Genomic DNA, 19,193 nt, shown 5'->3' on the forward strand with positions numbered 1-19,193 from the left:
CATTATAGCCCCATACTCCATTACCAGCCCCTCAAATCCCTCACTTTCTCGAGAAAATTCCATTTTCTCGCTCTTCAGCCACAAATCTCAACCCTCAAATCCCGAATGGCACAGAAGAGAGAAAACGAACAGGCCACCGAAACCGAGCTCAAAGTCCCCGAAACTCTAACCCTATGCGTCCAAACCTGCGGCTTCTCTGCATCCGATAAGCCCAGATCCAGATCTCCCTCGCCGCCGGAGGACCCCGATTCGACCCTCGAGAATTCAGATCAAGGCGCTGTGAGAAGGAGGGAGGTGAACCGGTGCTCCGGCTGCAAGAGGAAGCTAGGACTGATCGGCTTTCGGTGCCGGTGCGGCGAGATGTTCTGCTCGAAGCATCGGTACTCCGATCGGCATGAGTGCAGGTTCGATTACAAGGCGGCGGGACGGGAGATGATCGCGAAGGAGAATCCGGTGGTGAGGCCGGCGAAGATTCTCAAAGTTTGACCGACGGGGTCTGTTTGTTTGGATGGAAAATGGGTTTCGGGGAAAAGAAAATTTTTCTCGAGAAAAAGGGTAAGGGATTTGAGATGTAAAGTGGTAATTTCGCGCGAAGCTTCACTTTTCCCGGGAAAGTGGTTTTTTCTGGGAATATTATTTTTCAATGGGAAAAGACAAATGTGGGATCTGGCGATGATAATGATAGGTTTTGATCGTGTGGGGGAATATAGGGGTATTTATGTAAAATTGTGATAAAAGTTTGAATTTATTGTCGTTGTTTAACTTTTGGTGGTCCACTGCCCAATCAAGGAATATTAAAAGGCTTTCCTCACCAGACTCGACGGAAAAACAGATTTTTGCATTTATTGTATATTAAATAATCTTTAATTTATCTAATTACTACTTATTAATAAAACATAAAGAAATATATTTATAAAAGGAAAGAATAAAATTATTCTAATTATTAATTACTTTTCACAAAATAATAAGTAAAAATAAATGTGATCAAATATTCCAAATGTGACTAAACTATAAAAATTGTTATACCAAAAGAATGATTTACACGTCTAATCACTTGATGCCAAATGAATCAAAACGGTGTCGATGTCGAATTGATTACAAAGATATAAAATAGTAATTGATAAAAATACCCTTTTGACTCGTTTTTATCTTTATTTTACTATTTTTCATATGCCACTAGGCCCACTACCATCAAATTCTCTCTTATTTAACCATTTTTGGATTATTTTTTTTTTCTAAACTCTTTTATAAATAATTGAAAAATCAACATTATTTTCTATTTTTAAATTATAAATAAAAAATTATATTAATGATTTAAAGACTATTTTGAAAAATACTTTCTAAAAAATACGAATTTAAATAAATAAAGATTATCTTTTACATTTTAGAAAAAAATAATTTAATGATTAAAATACTATTTAAAATAAATATATTCACTATTTTTTTTTCTTTTATACTAAAAAGTATTTTAAATTTTTTATTATTATTATAAAATGAAAAGTTGAATTTTTTTCTTTTAATTTTCTTCCTTCCTTATTTTAATAACTTTTTGAAGATGACTTTTAATAATAAGTTATATGAAATGTTGTAAATTTGTTTACTAAGAATTTTTTTTAATAATTTGAATTAACTGAAAAATTATTAAAATTAAGAAAAAGAAAAAGAAAGAAAAATTATGGATGAAGAGTTTTTATTTTAAATATTCAATTAAAATGTTTTTCTATGACCTAATTTTAGAAGTAGATAATATCAATACATGATAGAAATTGAATTTTTCTTATATAAAAGGGTTTGAAAAGTATATTTGCTCATTTTAGATGAAAACAAGTAGTTAAAAATCATATAGATTATGTTTAAGTTTGGTTTAAAATATTTTTCTAGTTTTTATTTTTTTATTTTTAAAAATAATTTTTATTTTCTATATTTGTCTGTTTTGAAAATACGATTACTTAAAAAATGAAAACTATTTTTAAAAATGAAAATTGAAAGTCTTGTTTAGTATTATTTTTTTATATGAAAAATAATAAAAAGAATTAAATTTCATTTATTATGCCATTGTACAATGGTATTACTTTAACTATACAAAGGAAATGTACTAAGTGTATAAGAATGTACAAGACTATATTTTGTGAAAGATTTCAATTTATTCTAAATCATTCCTTTATTTTTCTTATCACCCACAAATTGTATATCTATGTCATGCATTTTATTTAATTCTCACATGAAAATTCCAATACTTTCCCAATAATGATATTTGAGGAAAAAAATTTAAGCCTAAGTCATTCACTATTTTATCAACCACACCATTGAAAATATGATTTAACATACTTATGTGGATACATAACTTATGAGGGATATGAAATTTGTATCATTGTAGAAAGATATTACACTAACTGTATAAGGGTGTACAAAACTATCCTTTATAAAAGATTCAATCAAACCATTCTTTTATTTTCCTTGTCACCCAAGGATTATACACCTATGTCATGAACTTTATTTAACTCCCACATAAAAATTCCAATATTTTTCTCAATAATGATATTTGGGGAAAAAAAATTAACTTTAAGTCATCTACCATTTTCTCAACTAAATCATTGAAAACATGGTTAACACACCTACATGAACACAAAACTTAATAGGAATATGAAATTTGCGCTATTGTACAAGGGTATTATACTAATTATACAATGAAAATATGTCAAGTGTACAAGGGTGTATAAAACTCTTAATAGGTTTTGTACGATTTTTAAACAACTTGAGCTTGACATTAAGAACATTATTAATAGTTTTTTTTTTTTTTTTTTACCAAACTATGTCATTAATACATTCCCTACGAAAATTAACACATAGGAAATAAATTTAAAATCAATCATGTTTGAATTGTTCATTATAAGCTAAATGAAATATATATATTTTTATTATTTTGCCGTTATAAACATAATTTTATTATTATCAATAGAGATTAAAAAATCATATTTAAATGGAATTAAAAATAAACAAAAATTATTTTTGTAACATTTTTATTTTTTAAAATCATTAATTTAAATTATGAAATTAGTTTTAAAATTAAAAATATTTTTTTTGTAATTATAGTTTTGAAGATTTCATGATTTTTATCTTATTACTTTAAAAAAAAAAATTGCTTTAATAAGAAAATATTTAAATCTTTATTTAAAAATATTTAGTATTAGTGTGGGGAGCAATTAGGTAATTTTGGAATGAAGAAATTTTGAATATCTTGAATACTTTAATTTTATCAATTACCCTATTTACACTTTCAAAATTATTAGAAGGTTGGTAAATTAGTCTTAGAAATATTGTTTTCTTGATTAATATTATATATATATATATATAGCATGTGAGTGTTTAATTATTTTCAAAATAATACGGGAAATAATAAATACTATGTGTCCAATTTGCAAGTTAGAAAAAAAAATATTTGATGAGGTATTTAAAAATTATTTAATATATATAAGAAATAATGTACAACATATTTATTATTTTGTAAGTAAGAAACAAAAAAAAAAATTCTAAGATATTTAAAAAGTATTTATTATATATTCTATAAGTTTGAAAAAAAATTGATGATGTCTAATTTGCAAGTTAGAACAAACAAAGAATATTAATATTTTATGAGGTGTTTAAAAATTGTTTAACATATATGAGAAATAATATAAGTTTGAAATAAAGAATAATATTTATTGTATATTATCTAAGTTTCCAAGGTATTTAAAAAATATTTATTATATATTATGTAAGTTCGAAAAAAAGAATAATATTTGATGGGGTATATAAAAACTATTTACTTAAAAAATGTATTGAATAATAATAATAATTTTTAATAATTTATCTTTCATATTCAATTTGATGGAGAAAAATGATTAGAAAATAATTCAACTTAGTCCCATGAATAAATAGGTGAGAGAAGGGTGAAAGAGCAAAACAAAAAAAAAAAAGAAAACGAAAAAGGTGGGGTGACCGATTAGCTTTTTCATTAAATAGTCAAGGGTATTTTAGGGATTTTTTAAAGGCAATATCCTTCCTCTCAGTTTCTACCATTTCATTGTGTTTTGAGTTTAATTATGAGTGATAAGAGGACTTTACCTTAATTACCAAGTCTAACTAGGTTGAAAATACAAATTTCCCTTTTGCTTATCAACAATTGAGGATTGTATTGTAAATGTAATCCATAATAGATTTTAATTAAATTGGAATTAATTGAAATTTTTTATTAAATTTGAAATTAGTTAGATTGATTTAGGTATTGAACCAAATCAATTAGCATCAATTTGATTTGAGTCAAAATTAAGTCTATTATACTGTTGTTCAAAAAAAATTAGGTTTATTTAACAATTATTTTTTAGAACAGTTTTTTTGTTTTTTCAGAACAAAAAAATTAAGAAAACATAATTAAAAACTATTTTCTATTTTTTGTTCTTAAAAATAGATGTTTTCATATAATATTTTTTAGTTGTTTTATATTATTTTCACTTGTTTTCTGATGACTATTTTAAAAAAAAATTATAGAAATATGTAGAATGATTAAAAATAAAATTATAGACATAAAAATTATTTTTAAAATATATTTTATAAATATTAAAAATAAATTTAAAATATTTCAAGTTTTTAAACAAACTTTTGTTATGTAAAACATTAAAAAATAGTGTTCAAAATTTGTTCTCAAAAACTATTTTTTACAACTGTTACAAAAAGAATTACTAAACAAACCTTTTGTTTTCATACATATATTTAAAAATAAAAAAAATAATTCAAATTTCATGCATTCTAAAGTCAAAAGTAGTTCTTCTTATGATAAAAATAATACATATGTCATTAAAAGATAGAACCTATATTATCAAACTCAGTATATTTGATTGAAAAGTATACAAAATCTTAATTAATTTTAGGTAAAATATTAAATTTTGATTTTCCAAATTTACATTTTTTGTGGTTTTTTCCAATGTATCAAAACACACTTTTCCAAACAAATAAAAAAAAAAATAGTGTAGAATTTTTTTTTTATTTTATTTACATTAAATGAGTATATACAAGTTATATAATACACTTAAAAAACATATGACTCAAACCTAAAACGATTTGCAATAACAAAAATATTTTAGATTTATATTTGATGTTAAAAAAAAAAAAAAAGATGAAAAAGAAGATAAGAAAAATGAGTTAATTTACTTTAGTTCAATTTTGAAAACCAAATTGATAATATATTTTTTTATATAAGTTGAACTAATAAATTTGGAAAAATAATAAAAATAATAATAATTTAAATTGACTCAATACTTTCCAACAGGTCAATTTAGTGATTTTTTTTTTCTCGTGTCTAAAACCCATAAACCTTATGTTTTGAATAAAATTAGAAAGTAACAATAGAAGAAATAGAAATGTTTGGGCCAAGTTCATGAGTCTAATTGGATTAAAAAATTAATTGGGCCTTTCGAGGGAGGCCCAGCCCATTTCCTAGTTCTAGCCTTCTAGCCTTCTAGGATACATCACAAAATTATACAAATTTATGCTATAATTAGAATAATTTAATTTTGGTGAATGATTTACAAATTTGAAGCAAATGAAGTTATATCTCAAAATAAAATCAAAATTGAAAAATTAATTTATCAATAAAATTAACAAAATTGAAATTATAACCTTTGAAATAGGGATACACTATCATATGAATGAATTCCAGTCCTGGGAAAGATTTTTGATGTTGTGGGCCTAGCCCAACAACACACGTGAGAAACCCTACGCTGTGGGCTCAAAGCCCAGTATTACTTTTGCTAAAGAATGAGGCCCAATAGGATGTTCACCCAATGTCTGCACTTATAAAGAATGATAAAGATGTTCGGAAATTCACAAAATATTGATAGTTGGTAATCTAGAATGAAAATTTTGATTTTGTTTTTATTTATGAAAATGGGAATTAATCAAAACTCATAAAAATATTTTAAAATAACTTAAAAAATCAATAAAAACAAATAATAATACACATATTAAAATTGTTCTTTTAATTTATGTTTGATTTCAAAAAGCACTAAAAAATATATATATATTAAAAAATTTATTTTCTTATATTTGGTTATAATATGAAAAATATTAAAGAAAATTAAATATAATTAAAATTAGTTTAATGTTTTTAAAAATTATTTAATCTTTATATCAAATAATAAAAATAAGGAAAATGAGTTTAAAATATCATATAAAAAATTATTTATTGACTTTAAATCTACATTCATTTTATTATTTTATTTTTTATATTATTTTTCTTTTATATTTTCCCTCAATATTTTTTAAAAAACCAAATATAACCTAAAAGTTTTTCTTTTTTCCTTTTAAAACTTAATAAGAGCTTTTTATCTCTTTTGTCGATTTTGCTTAAAGATCTTATGACTTGAAAAAAAAACCTTAATACAAAAGTCAAGAAATATTACTTTGTTAAAAATTTCCAACCACCCAAAAAGTATATTTTTTTTCCCCAAATGTTATAATTAATGAAAATGACCTTAAAGCAAAAGAAATTGGAGAAAAATATTTATAGTAAAGACTTCTTTGTATCAATCCCCACACCAACCCTCTCTTTGTCTTTTCCTTTTTAAAAAAAATAAATAAATTTGAACGTTGTACTATGTAGCATGTGAATGGTAGGTGAGAGGGTGTTTGAGTTTGGAAACAAAACCTTGGATTGGATTGGATTGGATGATGAGGTTTGATTAGACCTTTCCCACGATGAACCATCAAAGTTTGCTTTATATAAAGCTTCCTTTATACCGAAAGAGGGGGACAAAAGAAGAAATAAAAGTATTACTTTTCCCACATGACTTTTTTTTTTTTCTTCTTTTTTTTTGCATTAGATTTTGTTTTTTTCTCCTCCCTTGCCTTTAGTCCCTTTCATGTGTCCCTTTCCATTGCTCTATATGATTCAGTGAAATAATTCCTTTCATCCACATTCAACTTACATGTAATTTCACATGAAGGGGGTTTATATATAGTATAAATATTTCTAAATGTTAATTACCACCTTTTTATGGGTGGAAGAGCTTGACATGATGAATAGGCTCATATCCTCGATATTTGAAAAAAGCAAAAATCGATAAAAAATTATTAAATTATATTTTTGAATAATTAAATTATTTTATAAAATTAAAAATATTTATATATATAAAAAAATATAGATATTACTTGTATGAAATGATTTTTTTTTCATGCCCAAATTTATTTAAATTAGTGTGATAAAAGGAATATACTCTGTTCGATACTTATTGCTTGAAAAAGAGTAAATGATTAGAGGAGGATTGGTAATTGTTGATGTGGGGTATTTTACTTCCCCACTCTAGGTGGTGATTCTATTATGGTGGAGTAAGTTCAGTCATGCTCGGCCATGACCGATTGTGGTAAGTTTCTAGTTCACGTGTTAATGGGTCTATCATTCCCATGGTTATGTTTACCAAGCATACATGAGTTTTATGGCCAAGATCTTCAAGGGCATGATCACCATTTTCCCATCTTTCTATCTCTCTCTCTCATGGGATGAACATCATTAAAAAGCATCTCAAGATTTTAAGGGCTATAATGCATGTTTTAGAGTTGAAGAAAATTTTGGTTTAAGTAGGTACACTTGACTCCGATGGATGCACGTGTAAAGTTGGAAGTGAAGTTGAGAATCTCAAAAGATGCTCTTATTGCGATAAAATGATAAAAAAATTAACGATTTTTATACATTTTAGGGTAACATAGTTACAATGCATGCCGTTGTGGTTTCAACCCTGAAATTAATTTCAAAGACTATCAAATTGTGACATATGTGGCTTAGGTGTATGACTAAGAAAATGATGACAATATTAAGAAAATAAGGTTAGCTTGGTAGATAGAAAACATGAATTAGATTTTTGTGAGCATTATATGTTACAAAAACAATATAACGATAAAGATAGATTGAATTGTGTCCATTTAAATCTTTGGGACCCTTCTTAGGTTATATCACGTGATGGTGAAAAATATATGTTAACTTTCATTGATGATTATTCTAAAAAGATCTAGATATATATTGATTAGTGGTTTAGACTTCTTGTTATAACTACAGTAGATAAAATATCATATATTTGACTAAAAATGAAATAATTTATAAGCAAACCAAATATATTCATTTCAAATAATTAGGGTTTTGATATTGCACCCTTAGTGACATCTGCAAGAGGTACAAACTTGTTTAAAGTATATATATTTTACTAAAGTGATTTAGGTTTATTGTTGTAACTATAATAGATAAAGTATCATATATTTGACTAAAGGTTGGGTTTTTTTATTTTAAAAAATTATCTTTTTTAGTATAATTAAGGCTTTGATATTCAAGAACTCGAATATTGTAATTTCCTAAAACGATAGTTAAAACTGTTTTCATATATTCGCCTTTGAATGTGAGTTTTAAGCTGAATTATAAAAATCAGTATATGTTTTTGTGTTTTTTATTTTCTTTTCCCGGTATCATTCTTTGTTAAGTGTTTCCACAACAAAAATTAATCATATCATTAAATCTAAGCTTGTTAAACCCCAACAATAATTAGGGAACAAAACTACTGCAATCTCATACAAGAATTTTAGAATATTTTGGGCCATCAATCAAGAGGGATTGCCGACTTGGCTGAGATTGAGTATCCCAATGAATAGCATAACAAAAAGGAAAGAATAAAATCATAAGCATATTTATCACCTCATTATTCCCATACCATTAGCATATATTGCTTGTCACCTTTTGCAATGATACTATACTAGACTTCCACTATGCCATCAATGTCCATGATAACAACAGTAATAATTCAAAAATATAAATAAATAGATAATCAAATATATATCACTAAAGAAAAGCCCAGTTCTACACTTTTCCCACCCTTAGTGACATCTGCAAGATGGTACAAACTTGTCTTCTCCCCCATCATCAACCTTCAAATTGCAGAAATTTTACAGTTGGAAGAGCAATAATGCCCATGGCCCCCCCATGAAAATGATCATACACATATATAGGAGTATTATCCACCAACTTTGGAAGGCAATGAAACAGGTGATCATTAATTTATGAACCGTTATATCATAGAAAAATGATTCTAGTATTCTAATATTTTTCAAAATTTGAAATTATATTTCTTAACATAACAATGACCCATATAATAAAATTTCAAAGTCAAGGTATTTAGTTTATGATATGGGAATTATGCACCATGTCTGTTTCAAAACTATTTTTTAGAACATTTTTTTGTTCTTTAAAAAACATATTTAATAATAAAAAACTGTTGATTTTTATTTTTAATAACAGAAAACAAAATATCTTTAGAGAACATCTTTTAGTCATTTTTATTATTATTTTCACTTATTTTTTCAAGATTGTTTTAAGATATAATTATACAAACATGTAAAATGATTAAAAATGAAACACTAGATATAAAAATTATTTTTAAAATATTAAAAATAAGTTAAAAACATTCTAGATTTTCAAACAAACTTTTGTTCGATAAAAATTAAAGAACAACTTTAAAAAAATATTTTTTTAAAACAGTTATCAAACATATCCTAATTAATTTTTACAATTTTAAATTATACATTTTGAAAACGTTAACATATATACAAATTGTTGTTGCGCAACCCATTTACAAGTGATTCCTTCTAGTATCCAGGCTTTCAGCCAACCGACGGGATAACCTCTGAAAAAGTCCATCAGTTGGCTAGAAGGCCGAACACACGAAGGATCTTTCTTTTTGAGGTGTTTGGTGGGTCCTTCTGCACCCGTTTGAGCACAATATAAAAGTAATGCAATGTGGGTGTTGGCCACTTCAACCCTAGCCTTTCAAGTAAGCCAAAAAACAACATATTATACAAAAATTATTTTCTCCCATCATGGATGAATGTATCATCTTGGTCTTTGGTCTTATTCAAAAGGGTGGGCATTTTTATTTTTATTTTTGTATAATTTTAAAGGGTGTCCACCATTGAAATCCCCTAGTTTGTGCAATCTTTGGTCACACATGCGATATTGCGGTACCAAGGGGGAAAAAAGCATCCCTATTTGTTTGACTAATACGCATTGCTTGCTCTAAGAATTAGGGTTCTGAAAGTGCTTCATTAGTTGTAAAGACACATCAATCACAGTGGGATACCATGGAATATAATAATAATAATAATAATAATAAAATAATGATCTAATAAACACAAAATGGGTACTTATATTTGCATTAAAAATATATAATTTTTTTTTATAAATATATAAATTTTATTTTATATTTTTCGTTATAAAATTAGACATAAGAAAATCATTTTTCTCAATATTTTTTTTTTCTTTTTTTAGCACCTTCTAGAAACTAAAAATAATCTTATAAAAGCTTTTTTAATAAGGTTACTCAAATATATATAAATAAGCTTTTGTTGAATTTAAACAGGCAAAAAAGCTTGCATTAAACCCTTTTTCTTTTTGAAGCTAAGAAAAGATTTGATTTTTTTTTAAATAATTATTTTATAAAAAATATTGTATATGCATACATTGGTGTTCCCCTTGAAATGGTGCAAAAACAATTTAAAATGAAAAAAGAAAGGAATTCTTTTGGATGGTGGAATCATGGCCGACAAGGGCATGATCAAAGTATAGATAGCTTTTTCTTTAAAGTACTTGGATGTTCTTAACTTTGACATGGGTGGAGGAATATAATTAACAGTTTTTTTTTTCTTCTTTCTTTCCTTTTACTTTGAACTTAGGTGGAAGCTTGCATTTTCTCCCACCAAATGATGCCGGACAGGAAAACAATTTATGAAACTTGAAAAGTTTATTTCAGGGTTTTAATACATTTTCAGTGGGGTTGTTATGTCCCAACACTGGCTCCAAAGATGGCCAAAAAGAAGAGAGTGCCAAAGATTTTGTGTAGCATAAAGTTGGAAAAAAAAAAAAAAAGGATTAGGGTTATAGGTGAGGATCCTTTTCCAAAGAATCAATTGAAAAAATAGACCTAAAACCCATGGTGGTGCCCCTCTAACTTTACCCTAATAACATTAATATTAAGAGGTTGGTTGAGCATAGTGCCTAAAAACCAAGACCAAACATGGCCTACAACAGCACCCCATTGCCATTTTCCTTTTCTTTATCTTGTTGGCACATGGGTTTTTCCTACTAAACAAACAGAAAATTATCTGTTTCTCTAAAAGCTAACAAAAAATGTAATCACAAAGAGATTTGATTTGCCCCTAAACAGTGATCCCTGCCGAGACCGTTAAGCATTGATTAATCTTGTTTAAAGTTGATAATTAAAGCTTTGCAAAAGGGTAATCATCAACATCATTTTTCAAACTCAAAAACTTCAATCTAAGGAACTATATTTCACACAACCCATGCATGTATGTATGTATGCTAGCCCTTCATTTCTCCTAGATAATTTTGAAATGCATACAATAGTGGAAGGCATGGATATTAATAATTGTACAGACAGTACTCCATGGTTATCTTGCTGGAATTCTAGATGAAGTAAAGTTGGTTTAATTGATGATTGAAGGCCTTTTAGGCTAAGAAAACTCGAAAAGTGATAATTAATCGAGGTTCCCATCTTACCAAATGAGATTGGTAGTTGATTTTGTCATGTAAAATAATCAGCCAACTACTGTTAAAATCCAACTAAAACCATGATTAAGAAATATTTTATGTATATGCCAATACAAGTGATGATCAAGTGAGATTAGTCTAAGAATCTTGGACCTTGTTTTGAGTAATATTAAAGATGCAAATCACTCACTTAGCACATGTGGCTAGCATTTGTATGAGTAATGGAATCATCCTCTAGGGAAAGCAGACAAGGAAAAGCGCCCTAGGGCAAAGCTACTAGGAATAGTAGGCATGTTAGAATTTAGAAGAAAGCCAAAAGCTAGAAGAACATTTCCAACCTTCTATAGGACATGGCTGCCTACTACCTAATTGGTCATGAACTTATATATCTTGAGTCTTGACACACTGTATTTTGGTACTTTTATCTGTACCTAGATGGACTATAGCATCTATAGCTATAGCAAAATATTTTAGGTCTAAATTCGCTTGATTAATGCTTCTTGGTTTTCGGGCGTGCCAAGCCTAATTACTCTATCCATATCGAATAAGTTAGCTTTATTTTGTAGGTTTCAACCAATAGATTAGATTAAACTAGGGTAGATTCCGATCTACTCAATTGATCTGACTTATCATAAAAAATATTTAAAACATTAAAAAATAGGTTTAGTAGATGATTGATTGTGACCATATGCTAAATCCAAATTTGATTAAAGGTAGGTCTATGGGTTCTAGTCATATATTTCCATCCTCAAGAATTTTTTTTAAAAAAAAATTATATGTATGGACCATATCCTAGCAAGATATTCACAATCACCAAAACAAATTTGTACTAAGGATCTATCATAGATGGGACTTGTCCCTCATGTGGCATGGATCATATAGGTATAGTCATTTTGTAACAATGCTACAAGAAGGACCCATGCTTTGATCCATGTTGGTGAGTAGTAGCAATCTACATTGAATGCCACATGTGATATAACAATTTGAGTAATTTGTGTATCCTCTTTTGATTTATCTTATCACAACCCAAATGGGAGAATTTTTTTTTTCTTTTTCTTTTATATATTGTACTTATTAGAACACTAAAACTTAAAATTAGTTTAATTGGCTTAGGCTCCCATTATTTTATTAAGAAACAAATTCAAAAGTCAGTCGTATTATACCACAATGATCATTAAGGAAAAAAAAGGTCTATATAAGAAATCTAGTTTCTCCCATTAAAATTTTATGTCATATTTGATTCCATAAAATATTAAAAAATATATATTAAAGAAAATAATTTTATTATGAAAAATATGAAAGAAAATAAAATATAATTAGAATTAGTAAAATTTTTATATATTTTAAATTATTTAGTCTTTATATATAAGAGTTAAATAAATAAAATGAATTTGAAGTATGATATAAAAACAATTTATTAATTTTAATTTTTTTTCTTTTTTTTTCATTCATTTTACTTTCTCTTTTTATTTTTCCTCAAAATTTTTGAAAACCAAACATAGCATGAACCTCAAATATTAAAAGCAATATTTGATTGATACCAAAATTAAAATTATAGGATTCTTCATAGGAAATTATTATTGTTTCTTCTAGCAAAGTACATATATTGCATAGAAGTCATAAATAAAAAAAAAAAAAAATTATATGAGTGCTCGTTTGGATGCATTTTTAAAAAAATTTTAAAAAATAAAAAAATATTAATATTTTTATGTAAGATGTAAGATCGGTTTAAATTTTACCGATTTTTATAAAAGTTGTTTAAAAATTTGGTACATCAAAATTTTAAAATGTAACACCAAAAAAAAAAGGAAAATTAACATGGAAACATGATAAAATCAATATCATATTTCTCATATGATGTGATCCATGCAGATGATTTGAAGAGACAATGCCAATGGGAAAGACAAATACCATAGTATAGGCATAGTGAAACCCTCATTTTGGTTGAGGGTTTTCCATTATTTTGGCATTGTTTTTGAAGGGTTTTTGAAAAGGGGAAGAACAAAATTTGGTGGAGAATCTCTAAAGATGATTGATTATTAATATGAAATGCAATGGGTGTAGTCCCTCTAAATCCAGTGATCTTGTTAACAATTGAAACCAAGAAAAAAGATTTGATAACCCAATAAAGGAAACATATCCCATCTCAATCATAAAACCCACAAGGGAATAGGAGTAGCAATCATATGACCTCAAGCATCAATGTATTCCCATTTATAAACTTTTGGTAGGTATTGTGATTGAGGGTTTGATCCACCACTACCACCAACCAATGAGGCAAATCCCCAATTTCATTCATTTTTTTAAAATTTAATTGCTTTTTATTATTAATTAATTATGCTAAATGTGAAACTAATCCCACTTAATTTGGTCAAATCTTACTTAAATGATTTAGATCTAAATGTGTATCCATCTTAATGACTCATTAATCAAAGAAGTAATATTGATTAGCTTTTGTAATATATTGCTCAATTTTACATCTTTTGAAGAATCAAAACTCTCTACCCATTCCTCCACTCATTGTACACACTTTTTTTATTGTTTAAATTAATTTTTTATTCATAAATTTTTTTGATAAATTATTTAGTAAGAAATAAAATATTATGAAATATGGTTGAAATTATTTTTTTAAATGAAAAGTCACATTTTCATGATGAATAATTTTTTAAAAAATTTACATTTGTGACAAATTAAATAAAATAAAAATAAAATATTTTTATAAGTTGTTCTTTCCACCCGTCAATGGGTTTGGCCAAAACATTTAATACACAAATTCGGAACTTGTGTTCCATGGTCTTACCAAATTTGGGCGCCTCATTGATTTCGGATATTATTTTTTACATTAAGGTCTTTTTCATTAAAATTTACATTTTTTTATAAATATAATATAATTTAAATTTATCTTAAATTTAGGATTTATTTAGTGACTATCTCCAAAAAAAAATTATAAAAAATAATTTGTCTGAAAATCTAAAATATTATTATATTAAGTGTTTTATTTTTAATGATTCTACATATTTGTATAATTATTTTTTAAAATATAACTAAAAATAACATAAATTAATTAAAATATTACCTGAAAATTTTTTATTTTTAAAAACAAAAAACAAAAAACAAAAAACAAAAAATAATTTTTAATTGTCAAGCGTATTTTTTATATATATTTTTTATTTTGGAGAATTTCCCAAATTAGTCACGTATTCAATGATTTTTTTTTAAAAAAAAATCTTAATTCTTAAATAATACCCTTTTTAATTTATTATTGAATCTCAAATAAGTATTAGGTATATTATCTTAAAAGTAAGTGATTTAAGAGAAAACTTGGTGATATTTCTAAAAATTTGTTACACCAACCATGAATTATGAACTACGAATATGTTACGTGATGTCAAATCATTAGTCCTAGCTATTAATATTTAAAACAAACATTATTATATTATAAATTTTATTTTTAATTAAATTATTTAAAAAGAATAAAAGGAAGAGAGGCTAGCAACATTCCAACAACAAAAAAACCATTCATTTAAGAAGGCATCAAAGCACCATGTCCACATTCTCCTTAGATTATGGAATGCCCATGTGATAGACCGTACAACCCTCGCGGTTCATCTTTTTCTTTACCCTTCACTCACTCACTCGTGTGACCCATTTATTTTCTCTCCTACCAAACACCCACTTTAAAGCCAACTCACTTGACACTACATCATGTACTAAACCACTCAATATATAAAGCCAAATAGCATTAATCAAGTACTTTTGATAACATTATTTTTATTCATTACATGGACATCAAAATTAAAAAAAAATCGTACCCAAATTTGAATGATTGCTGCCATTTAAATCATTTATAATGATGATCAACCATTTCAATTCTTTCTTTTTTTCTTGTAATGTTTTTGATAGATTGATTGATTGATTTATACAGAGTTGCACTCTAAAAATATTACATACATGAATGTATCGTACTAAATATATGGTACTGATTTTTTTTAATTAGAGAGCATTCAATAATTAATATTTATTATCTAATAATTTAAATTAATTTTAAATTAAATTATACTTAAATTGATAACTTAAAATTTATTTTTAAATATTAAAGTTGTTTAATAAAATTAACTTAAATTTTATTTTAAATAATTAAATTGATATATTTATTTTTATAAATTATAACTAAGGTATAAAAAGATTGTAAAGTAACTAATACAAATAAAGATAAAAAAAAATAAAAGAAATATATGAACTTCAAAATAAGTTAATTAATTTTATTTATTATTTTAAGTTATTTTATGTTTAATTTACTTAATAACTTAAATAAAATTATTAAGTTCATTTATTAAATTGATTTATCAAGCACTTATTAAATATTATGTTTAAATAATTTATGAGAATAATTTATTTTATAAGATATTTTGTACAACTTTTTAATTATGTGGGGGGTTTTAATTCACTTGAAGTCAAGTTCTATTAAAGTTAATTTAATGATGGTTCAAAAAATTGGTTGCAAATTAATGAGAATCAAATAGATAAGATTAAATTAAAGCCATTTGACAAAAAATAGTAAAAATTGGCAAAATTAAAAAGAAATATCTTATATGACAAAAAATTTAGATACTTGAGCAGTCACCTTTCATGTCATCATGCTTGAAGATAGGACACGTGTCAACTTCTAATACAGTGTTATGGTACGAATAGAGATACACAATAGTCACTCCCACTAACAAACAAAATACTCCGAATAAAACAAAAATAAAAAATACAAAATACAAAAAGAAAAAAGAAAAAAGAAAGTATAAAATCCAAAACCCAACACCCCAAACCATCTCTCTTTCTTTCTCCTCTTCTCTTCTCTTCTGTTTGCTCTCTCTCTCTCAAGATGGAGAATGCCTCGCCGGAGCTACATCTGGACGACCTTCCGGCCATCCAAGTGCTCGGAAAAGGCGCCATGGGCACCGTTTTCCTCGTCCATGACCGCCTAGCTGACCCTTCTGCTCTCAGTCCTTTCGCTCTCAAAGTTGTCGATAAATTTTCTCACCACACCAAACTCGACGCCGACCGTCGTGCCCGCTGGGAGATCTCCGTTCTGAAACGTTTATCGAATCCAGAACACCCGTTTCTTCCCACCCTAATCGGATCTTTGGAGACTCCCGAATTCCTTGCCTGGGCCGTTCCGTTTTGCCCCGGTGGGGACCTCAATGTTCTCCGGTATCATCAGACAGACCGCGTCTTCTCGCCGTCGGTGATACGGTTCTACGTGGCAGAGATCATCTGCGCGCTCGAGCACTTACATAGCATGGGCATTGCGTACCGTGATCTCAAGCCAGAGAACGTGTTGATACAGCAGTCAGGTCACGTGACGCTCACGGACTTCGATCTTTCCCGAAGCCTGAAGCCGAGAACGGTGAAGACACTCATCACCTCCGACCCAATTGAGCTCGACCCTCCGGAGATCCGTCAGAGGCATCGCCGGAACCTGACGCGACTCGTCACCATTGTGTCCGACAAGGGCGGGCTGAAGAAAGCTAAGTCCGCGCGTGTCTCGCCTGTGAGCCGCCGGAAACAGAGCTTCTCGAACGGGGAACGGTCGAACTCGTTCGTGGGGACGGAAGAGTATGTGTCGCCGGAGGTGGTCCGCGGCGACGGACACGAGTTCGCCGTTGATTGGTGGGCTTTGGGGATTCTCACGTACGAGATGCTCTACGGAACGACGCCGTTTAAAGGGAAAAATCGAAAAGAAACATTTCGAAATGTTTTAATGAAAACCCCAGAGTTCATCGGAAAACGGACGGCCCTCACTGACTTGATCGGACGGCTGTTAGAGAAGGACCCCACAAAACGATTGGGATACAACAGAGGCGCGTCGGAGATCAAACAGCACGTGTTCTTCCGAGGATTACAGTGGGACAAGCTAACAGAGGTATTAAGGCCGCCGTTTCTGCCGTCAATGGACGATGAACTTTTAACGGAGAATATAACGGCAGATGAGTTCGATATAAGAGAATACTTTCAGAAAACAAAGGTAAAACCCTCACTGACGCCGTCAACGTCATCCAGAAGCGTCTCCTTAACGGAGTTCTGACACACGTGTAAGATTTTTCCCTTTTTTGGGTAATTTTTTTAGTTTGGTGTATATAAAATAAGGCTAGAACGTGAAAAGCGGCGGGTAGTATAAACTATAAAGGATTAGTTGTCTCTTGTATTGTTAATACGGTTATGCCTCCACGAGAGGCCTCGCACACGCTCGCCAGGTAGCGCGTGGTGCAAGGGCCTCTTAAAAATGTAAGAATTGCTGCTGGTGTATTCCTGGTCCATGAGTTGTACATTTTGGACAAAATTATCCCTCCATTCTCTTGTTAGATGTTTTCCACGATATTTTCCTTATGAAATTTAGTTGGAAAGTGGTTAAAGAAGTAAGAATTTTTTTTTACCAATTATATATGTTGCATTTTTTTAAAATTTAAATTTAATTATTAATCAGACCTTAAAATTCCATGAATTTGCTCAACCACTCCATCAGAGCAAAATAAAAAAGAGCTGCTTCTAATTTAATTATTTTTATTTTTTCAAAGTTGTAATGATAAATAAAATTGACAAATATTATAATACAAGGAAGAGACTTATATGATTACAAGGACAAAAAGTTTCTAAAATTACGGGCTTGAATGGAGCCTAATGGCCTAATTTTTCACTTTATCAACCCATCCCTTTTATTATAACATTATAGACCCTTTTTTTTTTTAAGTATATCTTTTTCATATTCCTTCCGTAAATCATGATCTGAATCAGTGTTACTCGCCTGATTTTTTGGCAAAATATTGATCAAGAGTTGAAGGATGTAATGATTTCATTTCAATCAAGGGTGCAGGTGCAGAGAATCTGGGAAATTCGGGGTGGGGGGGGGGGGGAGATGGGGAAAATTTTTTTAAAAAATTATATATATATATATATTAGAGAAAGGGGTAGCGTAATTATTAGATAACGTAGGGGTACCCGTGTGCAAAAAGCAAATTAGGACTTACTTTTTACGGCAAAATGGATGAGGAGCTGTGGCCTTTAACAGCGTGGGCCCCAGTTTTCCCGCGAAAATTGAGTGGTTGTTTTTATTTTTATTATTTTTATTTTTTTTCAAAATATTGTGCTTGAGTGGGAATGGCCAGCTTTTGTGTTGTGGCCATATTTTGATTTTGATTTAATAATATACGTCATAAATGATGTCATTTTGATGCCGTTAGAAATATCTAAAAATTTATTGTAGTCTATTTTTCTTAATTATAATTTTTTTTCTTGGAAAATAGAAATATTTTTATGAAAATAATTAAAAGGGGGAAGAAAATAGGGTGAAAATGGGAAAGAAAAGAAAAGAACGAAGAAAAATAAAAAAATAAATTTGAAGTGAATAAATTATTCTTATGTATTTTTTTAAATTTATTTTACTTATTTTTTTATATTATATAAAAATTAAATAATTTTAAATTCATAAATTTATAACCAATTTTAATTATACATAACTTTTTTGTAATTTTTTTCCTGAAACTAAATATAAGAAAATTATTTTTCTTAATATTTTTTTCTTTTCTTAATATTTTTCGAAAACAAACATATTCTTAATATTTAAAAT

The 19,193-nt window shown here is 28.0% G+C and overlaps 2 protein-coding genes across 2 annotated transcripts; both read left to right on the forward strand.

Moving 5' to 3' along the window:
• On the forward strand, window positions 1-814 carry LOC117915737 (zinc finger A20 and AN1 domain-containing stress-associated protein 5-like). The gene has a single exon (XM_034831408.1). It carries the CDS (start codon window positions 106-108, stop codon window positions 484-486), a length of 381 nt encoding a protein of 126 aa, XP_034687299.1. The 5' UTR covers window positions 1-105; the 3' UTR covers window positions 487-814.
• A 15,601-nt stretch (window positions 815-16,415) lies between these two features.
• On the forward strand, window positions 16,416-17,989 carry LOC117915741 (serine/threonine-protein kinase UCNL). The gene has a single exon (XM_034831417.1). It carries the CDS (start codon window positions 16,452-16,454, stop codon window positions 17,652-17,654), a length of 1,203 nt encoding a protein of 400 aa, XP_034687308.1. The 5' UTR covers window positions 16,416-16,451; the 3' UTR covers window positions 17,655-17,989.
• The last annotated feature ends 1,204 nt before the right edge of the window (window positions 17,990-19,193 follow it).

The sequence above is a fragment of the Vitis riparia genome, chromosome 6 (assembly GCF_004353265.1).
Source record: "Vitis riparia cultivar Riparia Gloire de Montpellier isolate 1030 chromosome 6, EGFV_Vit.rip_1.0, whole genome shotgun sequence".
Taxonomy (NCBI): Eukaryota; Viridiplantae; Streptophyta; class Magnoliopsida; order Vitales; family Vitaceae; genus Vitis; species Vitis riparia.

Bases quoted from the DNA above. Each gene is read 5' to 3' on its own strand.
- LOC117915741 (XM_034831417.1), top strand. From the start codon at position 16,452: ATGGAGAATGCCTCGCCGGAGCTACATCTGGACGACCTTCCGGCCATC.
- LOC117915737 (XM_034831408.1), top strand. From the start codon at position 106: ATGGCACAGAAGAGAGAAAACGAACAGGCCACCGAAACCGAGCTCAAA.